At 42.7% G+C, this 22,315-nt stretch overlaps 1 protein-coding gene across 2 annotated transcripts in view; it reads left to right on the forward strand.

The window, feature by feature from the left end:
• Window positions 1–22,315, forward strand: part of grk3 (G protein-coupled receptor kinase 3) — a 78,744-nt gene that overhangs the window by 19,546 nt on the left and 36,883 nt on the right. For both annotated transcript variants that reach the window (XM_074618424.1, XM_074618425.1), the window contains exon 2: window positions 1,727–1,803. In XM_074618424.1, the coding sequence (XP_074474525.1) occupies window positions 1,727–1,803 (77 nt within the window). The remainder of the gene's footprint in view (window positions 1–1,726; window positions 1,804–22,315) is intronic.

The raw sequence follows: 22,315 nt of genomic DNA on the forward strand, positions 1-22,315 counted from the left end.
CAGCGCGGCTCACAGACAGGCCTCCTTCTAAAAGAGGAAGTGTTCACTTCCTAGCTTCTTGTTCCTGTAGCTGCACTTTTAAATCATGCATCCACTGCTGCTTCCCACTCTCCCATCAACATCTGCCTGCACACAACCAACTGGGTGTACTGGTCCGCTCCACTGACGAGGTTTCTTATAGTTCCAAGTTAGAGTTTTAGTGCAGGTCGCAGTGTCTCCATGTTTTTATTAAAATATGTAACGGACAATAACAACAACATGTCATCACCTTTCAGAGGGGGGGGGGGGGGAGAAGGTACATTTAGCTTTCATTTGTGGCATCACCTGTAACTAGAAATAAATAATATAACTATAAATGCATGATTTTAATATTTAATGAGCTAGTTGTGACAAAACACTTTTGGTACACATCACCGGCAACAGTTTTAACAGTTCAATTAAGACTATTAATATGTTAAATCAGGCATTATTCATTTACCTTAAAAAAAACAAAAACAAGCCCACAGACATCCGTTGTATTTCCATTTCAGCGCTGTGCACGGCACTTATTGATATTTCAAAATACTCACTGTTGCAAACCGATGGCATGTACAGGATCTCACTGTGACGTACAGTTTAGTTTAGTTTGTTGAGTCTTCATTTGTCATATGCACGACAGGTACAGTGGAGCATTTGTTGGCAATGAAATTCTTTGTTGTCCGTCTACGTCCAACAGCGTTATTATAAAATGTATAAAAAGAAAAACATGCAATTCAAAATGAGAATCCCAGACATGAACTAGGGCAGAAGTTAAAATATAGGAAATAAATATAATACGTATAAAATGTAATAAAATAATTAAAAATATAATAGGGCTGCAACTAACGCTTGTTTTTATTATTGATAATTCTGTCTATTATTTTCTCAACTCATGCTGCCAAAATTGTCCAAAAATGTCCAAAACATGTCAGGAAAATGTCCGAAAGAAGTATATAGAGAGCATATTTGTTATGCTAAATGCACTCCCATGTTGATAAGAGGATTAAATACATGACAAATCTCCCTTTAAGGTTCATTTTGAACAGATAAAACATGTGTAATTAGGATCTATTTTAATGGATTGACAGCCGTAGTTGTAACCTCATGCAGAAGTGTTCTAGAGTCCACAGTACAGCTCAGAGTCATCAAGTTTCTTTAACATTTCCTTTGGACTTGATCCTGGAAACAAAAGGTTCTTTGTGATTGTGTTGTTTGTCTGCAGCCGTTCCTCGCCACGTGAGCCGACACTATCACAATGTAAACACGGGAGAAACGATGACCTCGTCACAAGGAGCCACAGCTTCTCCTCGCTAGCACATGCTCATTATAGGCCTGCGGAGGTGTCTGTAGGTGGAGGCCTGGCCATTCGGTCTCTGGTGTACGCGGGACGCCGCTGTGGTGTTAATGGGCTCCGGGGAGGGCGGGGCGCTAATTGATTCATTCTCATTAACAGCCGTTCCCAGGGTTCCCAGGGTAGCATGTATCCGTCCCAGGTTCCCCCACAGCCTCCCAGGTGTCCCGCTACCCTCCCTGCAGTTTGACTGTCGGGGGACAGGTGGCAGGGAGAGTCCCAAACCGAGGACGGGATCACCAGGAGGAGGAGGAGGAGGAGGAGGAAGAGGAGGACATGTCTCACATTAGGTTATTGATGCATGTGAACGGGTAACGATGGCATGTATTAACCCACTCTCCCTCCTTGTGTCCACAGTATTCGCAGCGTGATGCAGAAGTACCTGGAGGAGAGAGATGAACTGACGTTTGACAAAATTTTCAACCAGAAAATTGGTGAGTCTCAACGTTTTTTTTTTGTCACGTTAAAGGACGCTCAGATGAAATGTGCAGACGCTGTAACAGAATCAGCACACAATTAAATCACATAAAACAATAGCTGAGATGTGTTTTATGTGAACGTGATCTCATTGTACGCTGAAGACTCTATTTATACAGATACCAGATCTGGGCTGCAGGTCGGAACGTCTTTTTCTCTTAGGAAGGTTCCTAACAGAGGGAAATGACCCGCTAATGCTAAAGAAAGGAGCTTCAATGCTTCCTGTCTTATCTCCTTTAGCATAGGATACACTGGAGCGTCCTTTACCCAAAGAAAGGACGCTTCAATGCTTCCTTTATTATCTCCTTTAGCAGAGGATACACTGGAGCGTCCTTTACCTAAGGAAAGGATGCTTCAATGCTTCCTTTATTATCTCCTTTAGCATAGGATACACTGGAGCGTCCTTTAACTAAGGAAAGGATGCTTCAATGCTTCCTTTCTTATCTCCTTTAGCAGAGGATACACTGGAGCGTCCTTTACCTAAGGAAAGGACGCTTCAATGCTTCCTTTCTTATCTCCTTTAGCAGAGGATACACTGGAGCGTCCTTTACCTAAGGAAAGGACGCTTCAATGCTTCCTTTCTTATCTCCTTTAGCATAGGATACACTGGAGCGTCCTTTACCTAAGGAAAGGATGCTTCAATGCTTCCTTTATTATCTCCTTTAGCAGAGGATACACTGGAGCGTCCTTTACCTAAGGAAAGGATGCTTCAATGCTTCCTTTATTATCTCCTTTAGCAGAGGATACACTGGAGCGTCCTTTACCTAAGGAAAGGACGCTTCAATGCTTCCTTTCTTATCTCCTTTAGCAGAGGATACACTGGAGCGTCCAGTTGACTTTTCCTGAGTCCTCATGAATTCTCCTTCTCATCTTTCCTTGACCTCATGATGTTTTCCATCGAGGTCGAGGAGAAGTGCTAAGGACAGGCAGGTTATCCACTTCTCCACTGAAATATCTCAACCTCTACTGGATGGATTGGTGTTATTTTGTGTGTGCAGACGTTCATGTTCCTCAGAGGATGAACCCTAATAACTGTGGTGACCCTCTGATGTTTCCTCTGGCGCCACCATGAGGTTAACAAGAGTGAAATATTTCAACAACTACTGGATGTTGTGATGAAATTTGGTTCATAAATTCATCTTCCCCTCAGGATGAATTGTAATAACTTTGGTTATTAATGTTTCATCTGATTTTATAGATATTTAATGTTGATCAGTGGCGTCTTTTTTTAAGTATGTTTATATATATATATACCGTAAAACTTCAGTTAAAAGCTGAGCCCCAGTTCCATTACTGCTGCTAGTCCTGACATCCAGACCCACAAAGCTTCCTCCATGTTTACACCACGCTGCTTCAAACAAGTGTTTTTGCTCAGCCGCTCATATCAGTGTCTTCTAGATCTGTTGCTGCAGCATGTACACAGATACCTGCGGCCTCTTCTCCGTGCAGGGTTATTGGTTGTGATGGCGAGGCGGCGTTGTTTGTGTGTGTGGTGTCAGCGTCTCGATGCAGAGCGTCATGTTTCCTGCTTCCTCCCGGGCCTCCAGTCGGTAGCGGTGCCTCTGTGCTGGCTGTTCTCCGAGTGTTTCCACTCTTGAGCGGCCGGGCGGCGTGCCAGCAGTAGTTGTGGCGTAGCGAGGGGTACCGGGGGACCACAGCCGCCCTGCAGGCTTCTTCTAGGTTTACTTACTGTTCTCGGTCTCAGCCCCCCTGTGACAAGAGACCGAGTTAATTCTCCCGGCCTCCTTCTCTCAGTCTCCAGCTCTCCTTCTGTCAGACCTGTTGCTCTCTTTATGTTCACTATCATCACCTCTTACTTCTTCTCTTTCACTGCGTGTGTGACACTCAACCATCCAGTGATTCTTCAGCTCTTCTCAGGTCCTATTTATCCACAATATGTTGAATACAGCTGATCAGGTTCTGACAGAACAATGGGAACTAAGTTCACGTGATGACGTGTTAATGCAAATTAGTTTAAACGGCACTTATGTTTGTAACGCATTAAATAAGGTTGTAGCGGCTCAGTGTTAAAGCCAGAGTGAAGATACTGGTATCATATGAAACTATAAAACCTGATGAATCCATCGGTACCAACCAGGTCAGACTAGCTGGTCATGAAGGAGGTTAAATAACGCTCCAAACTTACGCTAAATTTTGGTTAGGAAAAACTGTCATGTCCATGTTCAAAGGGGTCCCTTGACCTCTGACCTCCAGATCAGTGAATGTAAATGGGTTCTATGGGTACCCACGAGTCTCCCCTTTACAGACATGCCCACTTTATGATCATCACATGCAATTTGGGGCAAGTCATAGTCAAGTCAGCACACTGACACACTGACAGCTGTTGTTGCCTGTTGGGCTGCAGTTTGCCATGTTATGAATTGGAGCATATTGTTTTATGCTAAATGCAGTACCTGTGAGGGTTTCTGGATCAATATCTGTTATTGTTTTGTGTTGTTCATTGATTTACAATAATAAATATATACATACATTTTGCATAAAGCAGCACATTAGTCCACTCCCATGTTGATAAGAGGATTAGAATACTTGACAGTGTTTGGTTTGTCCGTTCTGGGCTACTGTAGAAACATGGAGGACTCCATGAAGAGGACCTGCTCCCTGTGTAGATATAAATGGCTCATTCTAAGCTAACGCAAACACAAACATTCTTACTTTCAGGTGATTATTCATGAATGAAAACATATTTATGAATATTATATTCTGCTAATAGATCCCCAAAAATCCTTCACATTGTTCCTTTAATGGAGAAAGAAAACAGAAGATGAATCCATCACTAAAATGAACGTCTGTTGCAGCCTTAATATACTGTAGACAATATAAAGACAATATTTGGCTAGTCGTAGTTTATTGTGTCGTGAGTTAAGATGCTGAGTCAACATGGACTTATTGCAGTGAAGAACGTATGACGTCTTACATCATAAAATATTTCAAACAAAGACCTTTGTCTTCTTTCTAATCCTCTACAAATACTGCCACTAAAAGAGACATTTTACTGTCCAATATCTTCAGTCTCACATTAACAAACAACGGCTGCTCCTCCTCAGGGAAACCTGTTTGTGATGGTAATGCACCTGAACGTTACTGAGCACACATCACGAGATGTGACTCTTTAGTTAAACATAACAGCTTCACATGATGCTCCACACTCTAGTTACGTATTTACCACTCAAAATATTCTAAATGTAAGTTTGTACCAAACATCATCAGACCGTCTTTCCTTCTACATCATGAAACAATCACAAATGAATCATGAAAAAGTAAAGATTTCACTTCACTGATCCGGAGATCCTCGTGGGACTGCTGCTCTGAAGCTGGATCGAGAACTAGTCCACAATATTTCATTTCCAGTTCTATAAAACCTAAATGTGAAGCTCCTCAGCTTCCTGAACCAGTGAATTGTTCCTGCTGGGGGATGTTTATGGCGATCACGCCACTGCCCTGTTTATCACACTGATCTGTCTTAACGTCTTCCTCTGAGACAGACCCGTCCCCTGGTTGTTACTGGTCATTAGTCCGGCTCTCAGGTCTCATTAGTCTTCTAGAGAACACTTGATACCAGGCCGGTCGATGTGGCCGTGCCTCTGGGACATTTACATTCCAGGTAATCAACAGGCCCCCCGCCCCGCCCGCTAAATAATAGTTAATTAGGTCTCCGCTAATGTGGACGCCTTTGTCACACTGAGCTGCTTTTAAAGTGTTGATTTTGACGTATCTGTCCCATCCTCAGTGATGTTTACATGCACAGAATATTCTGGTTTTTGCTCTTATTCTGAAAAAGATAATCGGTGCGTTCCATTACTACCGTACTATTTAGTATGCCAGAAAAAGATTTAGTATGCCCCAACTACAGATGTTAATAATTAACCGTTTAACTGACATTAAGCATTTTAACCGATTAACGCTATCGGTTAAAACGGTTAAAAGAAATATTAATAATGAATTAAAAAGCTGAGTGGCTCAGAGGAGCGGCTCGTCTCTTTAAGGAGAAAAGCTGGTCCACCTTAACAGCCCACCTTAAGAGGTGAGCCGGAGTTGCAGGATACAGGAAGTCGGCTCTGGTCTCTGGCTCGCTTCTCACTTGAGTGGAGCGGAGCGGAGGAGTTGTAGCATTTATTCACGACAAATAAACTGTCCACACACTGCTAAACCTACGGTCACAGCTAGAACGCCACCAACAACCCCACACTCACCGCCAACACACACACGGTCTGTCGGACACTCGCTAAAGTTATGCCGGGCAGACACGCAGCTGACAACCTGCTAAACTAAACTAAACGTGCGGTGGAGACTTTTACTGGGAAAGTGGATGTCAAATGCCAGGAATACCAGGATGTTCTACTACATCCGGTCGCATTTTGCAGAATGACAGCCAGCATGCTTTTCTGGCTATTCTGACCCACAATCCTTTGCACAACAGAAGATACGTCACATCGACTGAGCTGCCGAGAGAGAGAGAGAGAGAGAGAGAGAGAGAGAGAGAGAGAGAGACAGACAAACGACAGCTCGTTATGGGCTATATGAGCAACAGGGTCAAAGTTCAAGGCGCAGTGTTGTGAGGAAGTAGAAAGCAGCCTCATCAGATTTCTTGCGGGTCACATGATGAGGAACTTCTTAGAGAACATATCTAAACTATTCCAGAGTTGTTATTTCTGGTCTAACTATCTAGAGTACCTACAGTAGTAACCTAGCATTATTTCCAAAGCCATCACCCCGGGGGCGTAACGAATAAATGCCAATATTAAATGTCTAGGTCTTTTATTGTGAAAGGTAAGAATGGAAGGAGTAAGAAAGTTTGCCGTCTCGGTTTGGACTGCCGAGCCTGAAGGAACCGCCAGTCCTACAATTAATGTTGGGAGTCTCTGTTAGTCAGCACCAAAGAAACTCTGGTGTTGTTTTAACAACAGCCACTGCCACCATTTTGGACTGAAAATGCTTGTTATATTTCTAATATTTTATAGTTCAACACTTTGCCATTGCAATAGAATAGAGATCATTTAGTTTTACTTTCGTACAGCGGACGTTTTACTGGCGTCTGGTAATCGCTTTCAGTCCAAAATGGTGGCAGCGTGGCTCTGCTGCTGGGTGCTGATGTTGCAATGAAACCAACAATTGACTTTGGCAGTATGTCCGTTCTTTGTCAGTACAGGAAGATGCCGTCTGGAGCATCACTGCTTCTTTAAGCTCTGGGGCCCGTTAACAGAACAACAGAGACGTGAAGGACCAGACGGCGTTGCATTAAGGCGGCTCAGCTTAGGGAAATAGTGGTGAGGCCGGCGGCACCGCAGAGATCCGTTGTGTGCTGTTCATATTTGAATGACAAATATTGTGGCTTTGCATGTAAGAGGAGAAAGCTGTCCAACACGTTCAAACCCAACACCACGCGACCAGAGAGGTAGAGCCGTGTAGCGGATTTAACAATACAAACAGAAACCACAAACACAATGACGGATCTAATGAGTATAATTAGACGCCGCTAGGTACGTTGTTCTTACTGCTTTCATTCGTACTGCGGGTTGAACTAATCGTTAAACAAATAAGAAACCCAAACATGAAGTTCTAAAGCCGGTTTTATTAGAATCACATTCTCCAAAGTGAGATGTGTCCTCCTGTCACAACCCAACGGCTCGTTCATGCTTTAATAATCTGCCGGCCTCTATTCCAGCGATGCCCTTCAACTCCGTTACAATGCTGCGGTGTTGCTTTAGATACAGACACAACTGTGATACCTCAACACAGCAGTCTTATAACACCGACTCTGGCTGCTACAGTCAGCTACGATTGATTTTTAAATTGAAAAGCCCGTTATTTTACTCTCTAATTTCATCCTCAGAAGGATTACTGATGGTGCCTCAGCCAACGGGAAATCATTTTAAAAGTTATTCTGGCACAAAACTTCCTGGATCTGCACACACAGGACACCAGGACACTATCTCCTGATTCAATACTATCACCATACTCGGGTGCTGATTCAATATGTATTGGGATTTTTGTTAACTTTTTTAACTCTAGACCATGGAGGGGAAAAGTTGAATCATCCACTTCTACGGACTTTGACTTTGTCAAATCTCTAAATAAATCCAGCAAAACTGTTTGATTTTCAGCATGTATGTAGTCAGAGATGTCCTGAAGTCAAATATATCAGGATCATTGGCAGGAGATGAGAGCGACGGCCGGCTCGACCGCCACGTTACCGTGATACGATAACGTGATACGATAACGTTTCCTGTCCGTGACAGAGTTAGCATGCAGCTTTAGCTCTGCTCTGTCTAGCTCTGCTTTTCCTGTCAATGTGTGAAACCCAAAGTGTTTCCATCCTTTACTGGATGTGTAGTGTTTACCACGCTGGATTTAACATGGGAGGGTGCAGGTCGTATCCATGACGACCCTCCAACGGTTTATACTTTCTGAGGTTTGTTTTGGTTGACGGATACGGAACGGATATGACGTCACGTTACTCAGACTACCACAATAAAAGCGGTAACTTCCTTCTACCTCCACACAGACTCAGATATATCGATTCTAACATTAAAACATCGATTTCTAAATGGTGATACGTAGGTGAATGGATATTCCACAGGTAGAGGGTTCACCTGTGTTGGATCTCATCATAATGGATCAGTTTCTGGTCTTTTTCATGCATCAAATCTGTCCTCTCTTTCAGTTTGACTCTCAGGGTTTTTTAGCTTCTGAATATGATTTTTAATCAACGCTTGTAGAAGCTCGGCTGTGAGTTTGCTTTTGAATTTAGTACTTGGCTTTGTCCTTGAGCTTCCACAAGCCTTGTTGACTGTCATGACAACCAAGGTCGGGGAAGAAGAAGACGGCGCAGTGCTGCTGGAATGTTTCGCCTCCAGGGTGCAAAGCAGCGTTAAATAGGCCATTTTTAAATTTAGACAGCCAAAACAAAATGTAAACAATATTTTTATTATGCTTTTAAACACAAACAGACGAAACCAACAATACACCAACACACAAGAACGAAACATCAGACTCAGATCACTGACACATGATATACATAGTAAATAATAGACTCAAAGAATGATTGTACACAATCATATAAATATGCAGTGGAACATTTCAGAGCATCTATCCAGCGTGGTAAACACTACACATCCAGGAAAGGATGGAAACACTTTGGGTTTCACACATTGACAGGAAAAGCAGAGCTAGACAGAGCAGAGCTAAAGCTGCATGATAACTCTGTCACGGACAGGAAACGTTATGGTATGGCGGTAACGTGGCGGTGGAGCCGGCCGTCGCTCTCGTCTCCGTGGTCAAATGGGCCGACGCTACGACTGTACAGCACCCAGATACTGACATTTATGTTCTCTGCATTGAAACGGCCCCGATGGAGCTGACCATGGATGGATAAAGAGAACGGAGCTGACGGGAGAGCTAGAGACCACCTTGGAGAAGTTAGAGGAAGTAGACACGTGGGACTACGTCCGCTTTTCAAAATAAGGTGTTAACAAAGAGAACTGTATTTACAAAATACATCTATGGAAATCAGATTGATGGATTATATTCACCAGAAGTATAAAAGATTATAAATTAAAAAGAAGATCCCACTAATCTGTGAGGGAAATGTCTTTATTCTTTGATTTTTGGGTTGCTGGATAATCAATAATTCCTGTCAATGACTGATATATTTGACTTCAGGACATCTCTGACTACATACATGATGAAAATCAAACATTTTACTGGATTCATTTAGAGATTTTCCAAAGTAAAAGTCCGTAGAAGTGTATGATTCAACTTTTTCCCTCCATGGTCTAGAGTTAATAAATCGTAACGTCGAGTTTGATTAGAGTGAGTATCAGTAGTTTGTGCATGAAATGACTCAAACATGAACATCTGAAACAGCCAGTTTCACTTTTAAAAAGATCCACCTGGAGAGCGTCTTTGTCTTGTCAGTCCATGAGCTCCAAGAGAGTCGGTGGCCTTTAGACTTGGTTCTGAAGCAGAAGGAGGCGGCGTTGAGGAGATCCACCTGTCTTTACATCGGCTGGGCGGCCTGCTGGTGTGAAGTCCAGACAGAATCAGGGTCAGACAGGATGACCATTATGTAATGGCCGTTCTCTACGCTCTAAATATAGCAGGCATGCTGGCCACTACTTCACCTTGAACACTTTTTAAATATATATATGTTTTTCTACTATAAATACTCAGAGCCGGTTTACTAACGTGTACGACTACTTTCTGTTTCCAACGCAGGCGGTATGTTTTTAAATGGATTACAATGCTTGAGAGAGACTCCTCTGTGTGTTTGACCATGAAAGGATACTCGGCTCTCATTGGCTGGAAGATGTGCATCATATCTGCACAGTTCTGACGCTCCGTATTAATACTCTAAAGCCGCACTAATCAATATGTTTATACTAACAATGGATTGAATTACTGCATGGAACATGCTCGTCGTGACGAACCCACAGATAACCAGACTCTTTCAGCTCTTTGTTTTGGACCGTTTCAGCAGCTACCAGGTGAACATTGTGAACAGAAACACATCTCCAGTGAATGCTGATGTTGCTCTGAAGAACAATAACAACGTTATACGATCATATCGTGGTGATAACATGTCACTGTTGTGATTTGAGCTCGTTCTGCCGCCTCCAAGCGGCTTTCAAATCATTTATTGCTGCTCTAAAGATAAGATTATATAACTTTATTATTTATTTAGGGAAATTGTTGTGCAGCAGTTACAGAACAAAGTAGGATCAAGTGCAAATATAATATATCAATAAAGGTATATAGATATAAATAAACCGATATCCAAATACCAAATATATAGATCTCAAGTTGCTGAGCACTAATACAACAATACAGCAATAGTTAGGTTTCATTTTTGCCTTACAGAGAAATTCAAGTAATGTCTTGCAGACCCAAAAAATACTACTATTACTACTCCAGTAGTACTTGTAGGGTTCGTAGTACTCAATAATATTGATCAATGTTCCAGCATTTGGGTCAGATTTCTACCGCTCATCATGTCCCCCATTCTGTCTGCTGAAGCATCACTAAGCTAAAGGCTGGCCACCACTAACAGATGTTTCAGATCTTACCAGATGTGTAAAACGTGAGAGAGCCCACACATAACGACATGTTGTTTTAAGGTTAACAGTTTAGTTCCTATAGTGTGTGGAGAGAAACAGCAACAACACCACACACTAACAGATTCACTCATCAACAACAAGAGTCATCACTAAAAAAACGGAAATCTCACAAAATCTCTTGCGATCAAACCAAGCCCCCAGGAAGAGCGCCTGTCGTCGATCCGGACTTTCATAGTGGCCAAACGGCGGTACTGCAACTTCGTAATGACCGGGGCCCCGCCTCCAACGCTGCATCCAGTTCTTTTAACACATCCATGGATCAAACGTGACTTTAGTGTAAACAAACGTGGCGGACGACGGGCAGGAAGAGTTAGTGATGTTAGTTTTGACTTTGTGCTGAACATTGAGGAAGGATGGACGGATGAAGTGGAGACACGTTAAATAAACACTAATCAACACGTTGGTCCTCCATTTCTGAGCTCCATCTTCCTATTACGTTATGCTTCACGTTTAGCATTAGCTCATGCATTAGCCGCGGTGGTCGTCCTTCCTTCTTCAGTCAGCTTGGTTCTCTATTGGCTGTCGTTCTTTCCCACGTGACGGCGTCATCGTCTGTCCTCGGGGTTCCCCACACACACAACGGGATAGCCCATCGTAAATACTGAACATGTTTGATATTTGAAATGGGTGCGGTCAGGATGGACTTCTGAACATGCCTCACACCACAGGAACATCTGGAAAGATCTTTAGAACCATCAAACAATCAGGGCTTTGCTGACGGTCATCAGGAGGAGTCAGGACTATAGTCTGCTTGATTCTCATGTAGTGTGAACCCGGCATTAGTCGTCAGGTGTTGTCCTGGGTCATTGACATATGACATATATTTCTATATATTATAGCATTGAATCATTGATAGAAACTGGCCTGAACAACATTAGCTGGTAAAAGGAAGCCAGCTCGTGTCGTTAAATGTGAATCTGACTAATGGAGGGTTTGAGTCAGAGAAGGAATCCACATGAAGAGAGGATGATTGACGGGGTTATTGTTTTATTTGTGTTGCATCATCTCACAGCTCCTCCTCTGTGTTCATGCTTCAGCCATCTCTTCTTCTTCTTCATTCTTCCCTCCTGTCCCCCCTTCTCTCTCTTCTTTCTTTCACTCTTGCCTTGGCATTCTCCCTCTCCATCTGTCAGACTTCTGGAATGGATGATGGAGAGTTGTGTGTTGCCTAGCAACTGCGGGTTGCCATGGGAACCCCGACCAGAACTGCTGCATTTGCTTGTCGGCGGGGAGAAATGAAATTGATTAAAGGAGGAATAAAATAGGTGATGAGGATTGGAGAGAGGGAGAGAGAGAGAGAGAGAGAGAGAGAGAGAGAGAGAGAGAGAGAGAGGAAACGGAGAGAGGACAGCGTTTTTTAAAGGAGAGCAATAAATGGAAAGAGCCTAGAGACCCAGATCTCGATTTCCCAGAATGCAGCGTTTCTCCCGGAGGCCAGGACGCGTATGTCAACAGACCGTCCACGCCTCCAGTCCTTCTCACGTCTGTCCTTTATTCACCCGTCGTGATTCACACTATCTTCAATCTGAGCCGGGCTAGTTGGATTTACTCAACACTACAGATGACATCTTATTATTTTAAATCTACCGTCAACAAGTACGACAGCCAGAGTATTCTCCTGCTTTCTTTGTTATACAGCAAAAGCTTAAATGATAACCTATAATAATAACAATAAAGCTTTATATTTATAGCACAATTATGACACGAAATGCAAATAAAAGAGCAATTATGTCATAAAATCGAACTGAAATCTTGGTTTCTGCCCGTCCCCATCTTGGTTTATTCTTTTTTCTCTATTAGAGTAATTGCAGGTTTAAGGCTCTTCAGCATTGACTTCACTTTTCAGACCCGGAGGTTGACCACAAAACTTAGAAAAATATAAACTGACCAAAAATTGGATTTGTTGTGAAATTTATTCTGTGAACCTCTAGGGCTTCTGGGAAATGGTGTTCATTTAAGCTAGCAAAACACACACAAATTGAATAACAAAAAGCTGCCGTTCTTAAAGCGAGCCACACGACATACAGTTGAGAAAGGCTGTGTTTTTAGTTATCCCAGTTGTTCCAAACGTCAATGAGATTTTGAAAGACGTTCTGGTTTCACTTGGGCTCTCTGTAGATGACTACGATGGCGTCCTCTGGTTTGGACTCTGCACCTCTTTGTTCCCTCTTTGTTTGGCTCTGTGAAGACAGCGTGGCGTTCGTTGGTCAATGGGGTTAATTTGTGTGTCAAAGTCCACCAAAGTTGAACACACTCAGAGTAACTGACCCTGCTTCCAGCCGATCTGCTGATAACAGCGGCTTCATTGACATTAATGGATTTCACTCAAACGTTTTTCTGTTTTTAGATGTTTACTGTGCTTTAACGTGCACCGTGGCTCATGTGGCCTTCCAGTGCTGCTGGTATTTAACGGCTGGTTAACATCCATCTCTCCTCTGACCCATCATCATATCATTTTGAATCTGTTATAAATATGAAAATAGCTGTCATGTGAAAGGTTACACCATCTGTTGGTGACCACATCGGGTGTGGATTGAATGATAATAACGGTTCCCAACATTCGGATGTGATAAAGCTGCCAGGCAGCCGGCCTGCAGACTCTCTCCACATGCTCCTATTCTTTATGCTCTTGTCCTGTGTGTCTAGTTAGCCTGTCAGGTCTTAACCTACATGTATAAATCTGATGATTTATGCTCTGCATTGTCTCTCCACATGGTTGCTCACCCCTCTCTCTCTCTCATGAACTAAAAGTCTCAATGTGTCCATGATTGGATGTAAGTTTCACACAGCGAGGACAACGTGTTCAAATGCTTGTTTAGCATATTCAGAGCAGATCAGCTGCCTTTGCAAACAGTCGACGTTGTTCCAGGACGAGACATCCGCTCCTTCATTTGTTTTAACTTTTGCACAAACAGTCCCGTGGTGACGGAGAAACGAGAGTCTGGTACCTGCTTCAGTAACGGAGCTTTCTGTGTCAGTGTGTGAAGGACTTCTGACTTTAACTGGTTATATGATCTCATGATCATTAAAGGAAGTGTCTTTAAAATGAGCGTGTGAAAGCTGACACTTTTAAAAGTATTGATGACATCCTGTAACATCTAATCATACCACTCCCCGGTGTGCAGGATGTTCCTACAAAGTTATCTGGAGGTTAAATATTAACATTTATCTGTTGAGACGAGGGATTCACCGACGCTGATACTGATGTTTAAAGTAACTATCTGGCCCATACCAGTACAGATGTTTTTGTTTATTTACTTATTTTTTTAATTTTTTAAATAACTGTTTCAAAAGCCTTTCAGCTGCTAAACAGCTACCTACTCAACGACAAGAATGTTTCAGTACAGCCCAACACAAATATTAGTTTGGTGAAACATAAATTAAATATAAAAGCGATTAGAAACATAAGCAGTGTTTCTCACACATACACTTTACTTGGGCAAGACCGACCACAAACTTCACAACTTCTGTTTCCTGTTACACTTAATAATTAATAATATATGTCATTTTGTTCTCATGTAGGAATTTAAAATTTGGATTTGCGACATTGATCAGGGCTTAATCGGGTCTGATAAATATTTGATTTGTTATATTCTGCAGCTCATGTTCAGACGCTACCGATTATTATTATTATTATTATAATTAATAATAATAATAATAATCATACAAAGTTCTAGTTTTTCTGCTTTTTTTAATCAGCAGATAAAAGGCCTAAGGGGAGATAAATATTCAGTGTTGGGTGGTTTCATATCCAGAGGAATGAGCATGTGAGCCTTATATTAATTAATAATTCATTGATTGATAAAATGTGACATAAATTACTTTTATTAATTCCCTTATTTATTTACTGGTCTGTTTAATTTTCCCTTTATTTATTTATGTATTTATTTTTATTCATTTTTTTTATTTATTTATTATTATTTTTGCATTTATTTTTTATTTATTTATTTTTGTATTTATAGTAATTTATTTTTGAATGTACTTATTTATTTATGCATTTATTATTTATTTCGTTTTTGCACGATTTTCTCTTTGCATTTCATCTCTTATTTATTTTCCAAAACTATTTCTGTGTTCTGTTCTTTACACATTTCTTTATGTACATACATACACTTAAAATTAAATATAAAATAATGCAAAAAATAAATAAATCAAAATAAATGCTAAAATAAATACATAAATTTAAAAAACAATAAAAATCAATATATAAATAAATGAAAGGGAAATGTAAACAAGAGTAAACAAATAAGGGAATTAATACAAAGATGAATAAATAAAGAAGTATATTATTTAAATATATATATAAATATAAATTTATGTCACATTTTATGAATTAATTAATTTGAATATTATTTTTGCTACATTTAATGACTTATTTATTATTTATGAGTTCTTTATTTATTGATTTTGGCAGGTCCCGGCCTCTATATAACTAGTGCTCTATATAACAACATATGACATGACTAGCTCAGACATGTATTGACTCTGCTACAAGTCTGTAAATAAAGGGAGCAAATAAAGACCCAGAAAAACAGCAGAGGGTTTAAAGGATCAACAAAGCAACAGAAAACCAGCGCTACCTGTACGTCTCTGTGTATTTATATAGTGGATGTGTTTATGAGTTGTGTCTGAAACCCACTTTATGAAATCACAAGTCAAAAACACATCGTTTGACCTCCGTAATTAGAGCGTTATTTAGCAGCTGATGGCAGCGGTCTCTAGCCTGAACTCACTGTTGGTAATCAGCAGCAGACTGCAGAGCAGCGCCATCAGGAGAATACTTAACATTGTTTGCTAATCCTGATGTTGTATCTGTCACATTGAGCAGCCCACACACACACACACACACATTGTGGTGTGCTCGGTGCTGGCTCTCTTGCACCAGTAAAGGTCAGTGTATGTATAATGCAACACAGTCAAATCTCACGTGACACTTCAATAAGAAACCTTTCCTTTTCCTCAAATCCATCTGCTCACTCTTCCACAGCAGGACGATGAGAGGGGAACTTTAATACTGTTATCACTGTCATGTTCACCAGTCTGTTGCTGTCATTCACTTCTAAAAACTACCTTTTACAAGATTTGTTTTAACTCATTTCTTTAACACGTTAACACAATCGATCTTTTGTAGATTGTAGCGGGCTCACTTTTAAATCTGGTATCGTATGAAACTATAAAAGGTAAACTATAAAATGAAGGTACGACGGAGTATTAGGGCCACATTCCGGGGGAACAAATCTGTGATTTTGAGAATAAACTCATACTATTTCAAGAAAAAAAAGTCGTAATATTACGAGAATGAAGTCATAACTTTACGAGAAAAAAAGTAATTTCCTTTTCGTGTTTATTTCTGATTTATGACTCACTTTCATTGCTCCACGGGGTTTTGCTTGCACCCTCTGACTCGCACGTGCGTTAGACTCCTTGGTCCGTGTTTCAAGACGGGTCGGGTGGGTTGCAGACATCGCCGCAGACCCCTGGCGCCTTTTACGTGGGCCGAGCCCCGCCCTGGGGGCACGACGCGGTCGACAGTCGCACCGGGAGCAGGGGGCCCTGTCCCTCCCCGGCGGGGAGAGAGGGCGCAGCGAGCACTTTGTCCACGGCCCCGGGAAGCACCTTCGCCCCGAGCCTTTCCAAGCCGCCCTAGAGCCGGTGGCGGCGCACCGACTCGTATGCGGGACTCCCAAGCCTGTCGTGTGTCGCTCACACCCTCCAGCTGGCTGTTAACGAGGGGTTTCTGGCACAGAGAAGTACTCGTATCGGTACTCGGTATCGGAGAGTACCCAAATGTAAGAACTTGTACTCGGTCTGAAAAAAAGTGTTATCGGCGCATCCCTACTTCTTATCAACGTACGCTCTTTGCTCCCGATTACGAGACAGGAAGTCGGGTAGTGTTGAACTTGGCTTTTGTGTCTGTGTTGTGCAGCAGATCTGGACTTGACTTTCACAAATCAGTAACCAAATTTAGTAATGAATCTCCGGTTCTGGTTCCAGTCCAGACCTGGTTCTGGATCCTGCAGCTCCAAGCAGAGCGGCCAACTGTTGCCCATGTGTGTGTGTGTGTGTGTGTGTGTGTGTGTGTGTGTGTGTGTGTGTGTGTGTGTGTGTGTGTGTGTGCGCAGCTGATGGAGGACGCAGGAACACAGCAGTCTGGTATTTTTAGACATTTCAGGTGATCTCGCTAACGAGACGAAGCTCAGAGGAACTCGTGTCTGATTTGAGCTGAGGTGTGTGTGTGTATGAGTGTGTGTATGAGTGTGTGTGTGTGAGTGTGTGTGTCCTCTCTGTAAGAGGCCATTTGTTGAATTAGCTGGGCAGTGTTGAAGTGTTCAGCGATTAAGGTTAATCCTTGAGTCTTGGTGATGTAAGAACTGTCGTTTTCCCCTCCGTCCCTCCGTCTCTTAATACCTCCCTCACACGTTTAGTCCTTGTGTTGAAACCCTCTCTGTGTGTGTGTGTGTGTTTGTGTTTGTGTGTGTGTGTGTGTGTGTGTGTGTGTGTGTGTGTGTGTGTGTGTGTGTGTGTGTGTGTGTGTGTGTGTATGTATGTGTGTGTGTGTGTGTGTGTGTGTGTGTGTGTGTGTGTGTGTGTGTGTGTGTTCGGTAGCACCCATTCTGCAAACAAGGATGCCCCGTGCACTCGGCTGTGTACATACAGTACACACAGCATGTGTGGATGCATGTGAGCACGCGTTTATTTGTATGAGCCTCGGCGTCGGCGTCGGAGCGGGGGGGAAATGATGCATCAGGTCTGCAGCAGAGATAAAGCAGAGAGGGGAAGAGGAGCAGGATGGATGATAGGAGGCCACAGAGGCTCTAAACAAATGGCTCCTCCTGCAGCGAGCCAGCCTCAAAGCTGAATCAGGGAGGACACAGAACTCACACAAAAGACACTTCTTAGAGGCGAAGACGCTCATTTTCTGCCTGATTCCAGAGGCAGAAGTCTTTTAGTTTATCTGCAGAGAGAATCAGGCCTCTGATACCAGACTGTGTCATTTCTAATTCCCTGTTTTTATAACTTTACTTTATCATACTTCAGAAAAGAAGCTGCTTTCTTTTTCTTTAATCTGCTTCAGTTTGCTGTTGATGCAAAGTCAACCCTTCCTCCAGGTTTACCTTTTGACCTGATGAGTTCAGGATAATGAACATTAATCTGTACAACAGTACATATTATATAGCTATATTCACTATTCGCTATATTCACCACGACTAACAACGATTTTCTTTCTCCATTAAACTGCTGATTATGTTCTTGATGAATCGATTGTTAATAGTAAAAAGTAAAACACCCCAAAACCTCAGGATGTTCACTGCAGCCCCGTTTCCACCGCAGGAACTTTCCCCCCAAACTAGGAACCTTTTGAGGAACTCATTGCGTTTCGACTGCAGGGACCAGGGTCTAAATAAAGTTTCAAAGGACATTTACCCCCCCAAAAAGGCCTGGTGGGGGGTAGTACTTTATTAAAAGTACTTTTAATGTTATCAAACAAAGAGAAATGTTTTCCTCTCGTCCTAAAATGGTTCTTGTTTATGAATGAAGCGGTACAGCGGCGCTGTGTTTGAGCAATCAGCGACGTTCATCCCTGCAAACTCCACCCCGAAAGCTCCTGTACTTGAGCCCGGTTTCCACCACAGGAACTTTCCCCCGGGAACTAGGAACCTTTTGACGGCTCTCGACTCATTTAAAAGAGAGAGAGATCACGAGGGCAAGCTGCAATGTTAGAAAACGTTTATTTTTGATCGTGTTTCTTGGGTGAAACGGGCGACACACTGACCTGCAGGCTGCAGAGTGTGTTTATCACGTCATGTTGCTTTTTCATACGTCAGAAGACTAATTAGCCTAATCTTCACAGGTCTTTAGATCGCGGTGAAAACACAGAAAACACTGGGCTGAAGGAACCTTTTAGTTCCTTGAAAAGTAGTTCCTTTTGGTGGAAACCCGGCTGAAGCATCACATATTCTCTTTACTGTGAACTTTTGCTCATCTGATCAATATTTTTGCACAGAAATGTACAGCTCTCTCGTTCTGAAACAGTTCTATTCTACAGATTTGTTTTATTATTTTTGTTTTATACCTCTTGACAGACTAGTTTTATGAAAAAGCTGTCCTCCCAGCGGTGCAATACTTCTCTAAAGATGGATGTAAATGCACTCCATTAAATGTTATTCTGATGCATTTATTAGAAAGGATGCCACATACAACCTCACCTAACAGCTTGTTGTGTGACAATCCACCGTGCTGCACGCCGCGGCGTCCTACAGGATAGAGTGACCGACCAGACTCGTGATCTCTCTTAGCCTCTTTCTCTATAGGAATCTTGTTAGCCGTCTATTTTGGCTAATACCGGATGCTAATCAGGTAAAACCACAGAGAGGAGCGCCAACACACGCACACACTGTGTCTCATATACACAGCCTGTTGGCTCAATACTACTCTCCGTCCTCCTGTCTCCTGTCGTCTCCCGTCGTCTCCGTCCTCCTGACGTCTTAGTTTTGACCGCGGTGACCTGGGACGTCGCGTCACAACGTTGCAGACGTTTTATAGTCCTCATCAGGGAGATCGCCGTAACTCAGCGGCCTCCCGGCGAGCAGCGGCAGCGGCAGCAGCAACAGCGGCGTCTACTGTACATCTCATCTCTGTGTCTCCACACCATTGTACACACATAGCCTGTAGCCACGGAGGCAATTACCATGGCAACAGAGCGCCTCATCTCTGCAAGCAACGTGGATGCATTTTTATTCCCCACCACCACCCCTCCTCCTCCTCCTCCTCCTCCTCTTCGTCCCCAGATAGTGTCTCAGTGAGAGCAGATTTGACAACACGACACGTCGTGAGATTTTTATCTATTGTTGGTGTCACAGAGTCATTTTCAGCCGGTAATGTCTGGTGCCTTCTCCTCTAATTATGGGCTGTTAGTGTGTGTGTGTGTGTGTGTGTGTGTGTGTGTGTGTGTGTGTGTGTGTGTGTGTGTGTGTGTGTGTGTGTGTGTGTGTGTGTGTGTGTGTGTGTGTGTGTGTGTGTGTGTGTGTGTGGTACAGCATCAGCTGCTGAATACAGAGCTCCAGGGATGACGCATTTTTGTAGGCCAACCAGGAAGTGATCATCTCCCTGCTTCCCTCCACTAACAGCCAATGAGATGTTCCGTTGGGTTTTAGATTATTACAGAAAATCCGCTCTGTGACGAACACACGTTTATGATACTCACATGTTTTGTTCGGTCACATGACTTCTCGTCACCACCACTAAGCTAACGGTGGACTAGTGTTTGGCGTGATGACGTTTAGTCGTCTCATTTTGTTAGCAGCCGTCTTTTGTAAGACACATAAAGGCTTCAAAACTCAGCAGTGGGATATTAACTGACATATTTCCTGTGGTTGAACTAAACGTTAAAGTCTCTTCAGCTTGTGTTAAAACCACACACCTGATTTCAGACATCTAACTAAAGACCCCTGTTCATTTTGACAAGGATTTTCAATGTAGTTTTAGTCTCAGGGCGTATCCACACCTGCCTGGTTTTAGTTGGGTTGAATGGAACCCTGGAGCGTTCACCCTCTCGGTGCGGTCCGTTTGGGCAATCGCACTCGGGTGCAGCATCAAAACAAGCGAACCGAGACCTCCTTGAAGGGGTGGTCTCGGTTCGCTTCCAAACAAACTGTGGTACGGTTCGGTACGCTCCGTTTGTGGTGAGAACATGATGTGACCTCGTTGCGGCCCAAATGGAGAAAGCATTGCACCTTTTTGGATTAAACCGGCTCCGGTAGCGAGCTGCACTGTGCATGCACACCAGACACCAGACAACATTACTACAGAAGAGCCAACGCTTGCCCTCGCTACTCACATCAGTACTAAACAGGTGTAACGTCAGGCTGTGTGGAAGACCTCGGGCATACCTGATGGATCTTTGGAAATATGTTCGGCCAATGAGCATGTAACAGTTTAGGAGGGTTAATGCACGCCTCCTCCTCCGTCCTCCGTACGTCTTGATCGGCGACTCCAGTGCATCAACACATTGTTTTCCAGTCGCAGCCGCTCCTCATTCTCAAACTGTATCGTTGCCTTGAGTGAAAACTTGCTACGAGGTAAAAAGAAAAGTTGACCAGGGCGAAGATCAAGCCGTGTAGTCGTCCCTCCATTGATGCGTTCTGGAAGTCTGCTCTTCTTTGTTTACTTCCGGGAGTTTTCCAGCGTGGAACTTCTGACCAATCAGAGAGCAGTTTCTTTGTGCACCAACATTTTGGTCCGCTTGTAAATGCTGCCGTGTGAACACAAACCAACCTCCAGGCAATATGGTAACAGTTCAGTCCCTGATTCAGACCAGAGCAAACGATCTACAGGTGTACCCTAACCCTAACCAACTACAGGTGTACCCTAACCCTAACGATCTACAGGTGTGAAAACACCCTCAATAGTCTCTTACTGGAGATTATAGTTTAAAGTCACATTTTAGTGTTTTTGTTTTGTTTTAGTCGGTTTTATTTTGAGTCTAATTTGAGTCAATATATCCTGTAGATATACACAGTCAACAGACTGCGCACCAGAATAACCCCACAGCATGTGGACATGTTGCCATTCCATATAAAGCCAGCAGACAGGCTGTCCGCTATTACTAAAAACAACACCATTAGTTTGTATTGGTTATGTTTGAATGGGTCACACACATTGGTCCTTTCTAAATAGCCCATTTTAATCTTGTTATCTCTGTTAATGGTTAATAATTGGTAACAAAGGGTCGGCTATCAGACAGAGAACAAAGATCTAGAGTAACATTCCTTGTCTGCCCGAACAGAGACGACTATTTTGTCTCGTCTTATTTTTTTAATTTACGATGTTGTTACTATTTGGTCATGAAATAAAAAAGACATCAACGAATACTTATCGTCAAATCTTTTATTGACAAAATGAACACTTCAAAACCCGTTGACTTCAGACGAGGGAACCGGTTTATTACTGGTAACCTCATTTATTTGTATGACTTTAAGTGCCCTGGGCTGATGTCCCCTTTACATTACATGTATAGCACTGTGATTCCATTAACTCTAGGGGAGGGTTTTCCTTTCTCCTCATGCTCAAACTCAACTGTAAAAGCACATTTAAAGGGATAGTTTGGATGTTTCTCAGTGGGGTTGTATGAGGTCAGTGTATTACCTACAGTAGATGGATAGAATATTTTGCAACGGGAACTGAAAGTGAAACAAAGACTACTTTCAAGAGAGCTACCAACAAACCTGTACTCAAGTCTAGCGTTTAAATGTAATGTTTTTATTGTTAAATTTTGAGAGAGGCGTCTCGCTGTGTTACCGGTGACGTTGTCACGTTGTCACGTCACTGACCTACA

Source organism: Sebastes fasciatus, chromosome 19, assembly GCF_043250625.1.
Source record: "Sebastes fasciatus isolate fSebFas1 chromosome 19, fSebFas1.pri, whole genome shotgun sequence".
NCBI classification, from domain to species: domain Eukaryota; kingdom Metazoa; phylum Chordata; class Actinopteri; order Perciformes; family Sebastidae; genus Sebastes; species Sebastes fasciatus.